The sequence below is a fragment of the Apostichopus japonicus genome, chromosome 16, assembly GCF_037975245.1.
Source record: "Apostichopus japonicus isolate 1M-3 chromosome 16, ASM3797524v1, whole genome shotgun sequence".
Taxonomy (NCBI): domain Eukaryota; kingdom Metazoa; phylum Echinodermata; class Holothuroidea; order Aspidochirotida; family Stichopodidae; genus Apostichopus; species Apostichopus japonicus.
Window position 1 is genome coordinate 27,737,072 of NC_092576.1, and position 4,365 is coordinate 27,741,436.

Below are 4,365 nucleotides of genomic sequence, written 5' to 3' on the forward strand. Positions count from 1 at the left end.
TTGGTAACATGTGGCACTGTGAGTCTGTGACAACTGCAAAGTCTATGAAAATGAGAATGCCTACGATATGAAGCAAAGGAGGTACGGTACCGCCTGATTCCAGTTCACACCTCTCTTTAAATTACGCCAATTCAAGCCGAGAACGAAGAAAGTCATGTTCGGGTATATCAAAAAGGCTACGTACAGCATAAAACGACTAGGTTACGACTTCATTTTAGAATCGCGTAGCTCGCAATAAAATTGTTGGTATACAGAAACTACTGTTCATGTCCCACAACCGTGCATCAGGAATTACTACTCTGTGTTCGTAACATATGTTACATGTGTTACAGGACATGAACAATATATGTACGTGAATATTGGGTGGTAAAACATAGCAAATCATTCTAGAGCCGATGACAGCGGGATTCGGACTGTGTGTTTATCAGTTCAGTGAACATCGTTTCATTTTAATGATGGCATTTCTATAGTTATAAGGTGACTACACTTTTATTTCTATTTAATTGCAATTTAATTGGGAAAACCCCCGAAGGTATATATTTCTTTGCTTAAATATAAAATGAAGGTGCAAGCCTGAAAATAACTTAAATGAAGCATTTTTATATTTTACGATGGGCTTTATTTCGTGACGTATTGTCATCAAAACTTTACGACGGTATGAGTTAATACATGAAGTTAACAGAGCAAAGTAAGCATAAATTTGCAACTTGTCGGTGATAATGTATTCGTTTGTAAATGTTAATGAGTGTCACAACCATTTACGACTGTATAAATTAACGCAGAAAGCTTTTAAAAACGGCATAATTTTTACCGTGTCATAACGATTTTCTGCTTTTTCACATGTCAGTTTGTTAGGCTTGGGTTATATTTAAAAAAGGCCAGATTCCGTCTCACGAGGACAAACGTAGGCAGCAAAACCGAGGTTGAAATGGGCTACCAGTGACAATACCATAAACATGCCATCGAGATAGACTCGTGTTCTGTAAGACGAATAACGGTTGAATCATAGAATAGTATAACTGCTGTACTAAACAAGTGTACAATAAAAAAATACAAAAGATAAGGGTGACTAAGACCTTTAGAAATATTACAATTTTTCTTGGATATTCAATTGATATCATCATTCCAAATGAAATGTTTTTTCATGTGTTTTCCCCCATCATTTATTCACGTGATTTGTAGTACAGTACGGTGGTAATAACATCTATCATATCGTTATATAATTTTATTGTAAAGTAATGAAAGCATAACATTGTAAACAATAATCAATTTTATTCGATTAATGGTATAACAACATAGATTAGGCATACTAGGGGTTAATTTAACGACCGAAGCCAACAAAAGACAGTGTGTAATTTAATTATCAGCCATTGGCATAGAGTATGATAAACATGTTCTGAGTTTCCAATATCTTAACTGTTTATTTCTTGAGCTGTTCCTTTTTGACTCAATGTAATTTTCAACCCTCATTCTAACTAAGAAATGTTGCAATCGGGGTAGTTATTAGTTAATTTACAGTTGAAAATATAATATTTACAATGAATTAAGAAAAAGTTTATTAGATCATAAACATGAGTAATTTTACCCAAAAAATATTGTGTTATCGGTGGCACAGTAATTACTGCAAAGCTGTTACACGTTGAACTACGAGCCCGAATAGACTCCTTGTCCAGTCGCGCAGTTCTTTGTCTTACATGGGAACGTGTAACAGCTTTGCAGTAATTACTGTGCCACCTGTAACACATATTACCGTGTTACGAATACAGGGCAGTAGTGACTGATGCACTGTTGTGGAACATGAACAGTAGCCTCTGTACTAGCTATGAGTATCGGTTGCCAGGTCTTAAGGAATATAATTTTGCAGTCGCAAAACCAAGGGTTATCACGCAAATTGATGCTGAAGTCCTCGACAACGAAACATGAGCAAACACAGTTTATATGTTTTCCTTTAGTATCTACGTATTGTAGAAGATATGTGTTTGAATACTTACTATTCAATTCTGACCGAAAAGAATAGGAACATAACAAAACACAAAGCAAAATATAAAGGGCCTGATGAACCGTTATTATAGTGTGCGTCGTTTGCTAAGCTCTCTGTTACTAAAGCAACCGACGTATCCATGACTACAGTAGGCCTACTGGTCGTCGCTAAGCAGGGAATAAACGGTAGAGCGTTGACATCAATACCCTGATATTCAATCGGATTGTCGCATAACATTTCATATCGAAAATATTGACTTCTCAAGATCCAGGTCTTAAGGAATATAATGTTGCAATCGCAAAACCAAGGATTATCACGCAAATCGATGCCGAAGTCCCCGACAGGGTCAAATATCCCCTCGGGTAATCTGGTCAAATTGTTTCCTTGCAGATCAAGCAGATTAAGACTATTTAGTCCTTGGAGAGATGAAATGTCTAGCGAAACTATCCAATTATGTGATAGAGAAACGGTAGCTAAGCGATCGTTACTTACGAAAGCATTTTTCGGCACATACGTGATTTTGTTCGCGCGTAACGATAACAAACGCAGATCAGGCAAATGCAGTAGTAGTTGCGTAGGAATTTCACTTAAGGAATTATTGCGCAGAGTCAAAACCTCTAAATGATGTGGTTCACTTCCAAACAGCAAATCATCTACTTCATGTATGGTGTTATCACGAGCATAGAAAGAGTTAAGGTTTCTAAAAGCACAGAATACATTTTTGTCTAAACGATTAAGCCTGTTGAAGTTGAAGGAAATGACTCTCAACAAACTTGAAGAAAAGCATGATTCACTAACCGTTAATATTATGTTGGACATAACATTCTCGTGGAGATGCAGACTCGTTAAGTTTGTAAGTGAACCATGTATAAGTTCATCAAAAGGAAAATCACTTAAGATATTACCAAACAGTTGTAATTCTCTTAACTGTTCTAACCCTCTGAATGAGTCAGGTGTGGTTGTATGTATCTTGTTGTACGCCAAGGACAGAGAGAGAAGTTTCATGTTCATGTGGAAAGCGAACGGTGGCATAGACACGATTTGATTCCAACCTAAGTTAACACTCTCCAGATCTTCTAGAACTAGCAGCAATTCCGTCGGAATCCTTGTCAAGTTGTTGTGCGTTAGACTCAGATAGGAGATGTGTGAATTGTTTCCAACCAGCGATTCATTCACAGCCCAAATTTGATTGTGCGGAAGGTTCAACGAGAGAAGATTGGGCATATATGGAAGGACAATCTGTCCTGACTGAAGACTTGGAATGTCAGTATTAGACACTAAAAGCAAGCTTGGCCAAGAATAGGATTGGCTTATCGGAAAGATAGTAGTGATGTTGTCTCTGTCTCCGTCACAGAAGATACTACCGTAAGTGCACCGACAGTTTTGCGGACAAGGTTCCCCCTGGACACTGGACGCGAGGATCAGTAAAGCCAACTGAATGTTTACCGTCTCCATGTTGTCGTTTCGCCGTGCTAGGTTGAAAAATTGATAAATTTCCAAAGGATACGAGACTATCATTTGGGCATTTTTGCTTATACCATATACGTAAAAACATAATAAATTCAAACGCACACAACCGTCGTGTTCATATTTCTTTTCCTACAACAATATCTGACACAAATATCACTTATTGATGCCAAGCAACTTCAGAACGTCTACGAAAAAGTAAGAGAGAGAGTCACTGAACTGTAAATACTGTCTCTGAAATGATCTGCAGGTTGCGAGTTCATGAAATTAATTCTTTTACATTCTCCTGATTTCCCCTAGACAGTCCTCTCTCTATGTTATTGCTATTGAAAGGTGAACAGTGGCTATGATCACTGAAGCTAGATCTGCTTTTAATAATTGTGAAATAGTAATCGACTTGCCAGTAAACATTACACCCAAAAAATCGATAACTTACCTTAAGTTCTTTAGCTAGAAACGGCTAACTTGAAAAAGAAGGTACGAGCCTGCCAATAACTCGAATGACGCAATGTATAGTGAGACGTGTTTGTATATTGTGATTTATAATGCCCTTATATATATATATATATATATATATATATATATATATATATATATATATATATATATATATATATATACATACATTTCAATGAATGTCATCAAACATTTAAGTCGGTATAAATCGTTAGTGAGTGTCATAAAAAAAAAAAAAAATACAGGAAGCTTTTACGAAAAATATCAGTTGCAATTTAAGAATCCAAATTTGTTTTGAGAGTGGTAATTTATTCGTTTGTTAATGTAAATGATTGTCAACAAACTTTTACGACAGTATAAATTAACGCAGGATGCTTTTATAATGTGTTCATATAACTTTTACGACGGTATGAATTAATACAGAAAGTCAGCAGCAAAACATATAAACCAAAAACATAATG

General features: G+C 36.1%; 1 protein-coding gene across 1 annotated transcript; it reads right to left on the reverse strand.

Moving 5' to 3' along the window:
* Positions 1-1,479: 1,479 nt before the first annotated feature.
* On the reverse strand, positions 1,480-3,947 carry LOC139983759 (uncharacterized). The gene is made up of 2 exons (XM_071997535.1): positions 3,885-3,947; positions 1,480-3,453 (listed from the first exon to the last, which is right to left on the reverse strand). Exon 2 carries the CDS (start codon positions 3,434-3,436, stop codon positions 1,991-1,993), a length of 1,446 nt encoding a protein of 481 aa, XP_071853636.1. The 5' UTR covers positions 3,437-3,453; positions 3,885-3,947; the 3' UTR covers positions 1,480-1,990.
* Positions 3,948-4,365: the final 418 nt, after the last annotated feature.

Coding starts and splice junctions, on each gene's coding strand:
- LOC139983759 (XM_071997535.1), bottom strand. CDS start 3,436: ATGGAGACGGTAAACATTCAGTTGGCTTTACTGATCCTCGCGTCCAGT.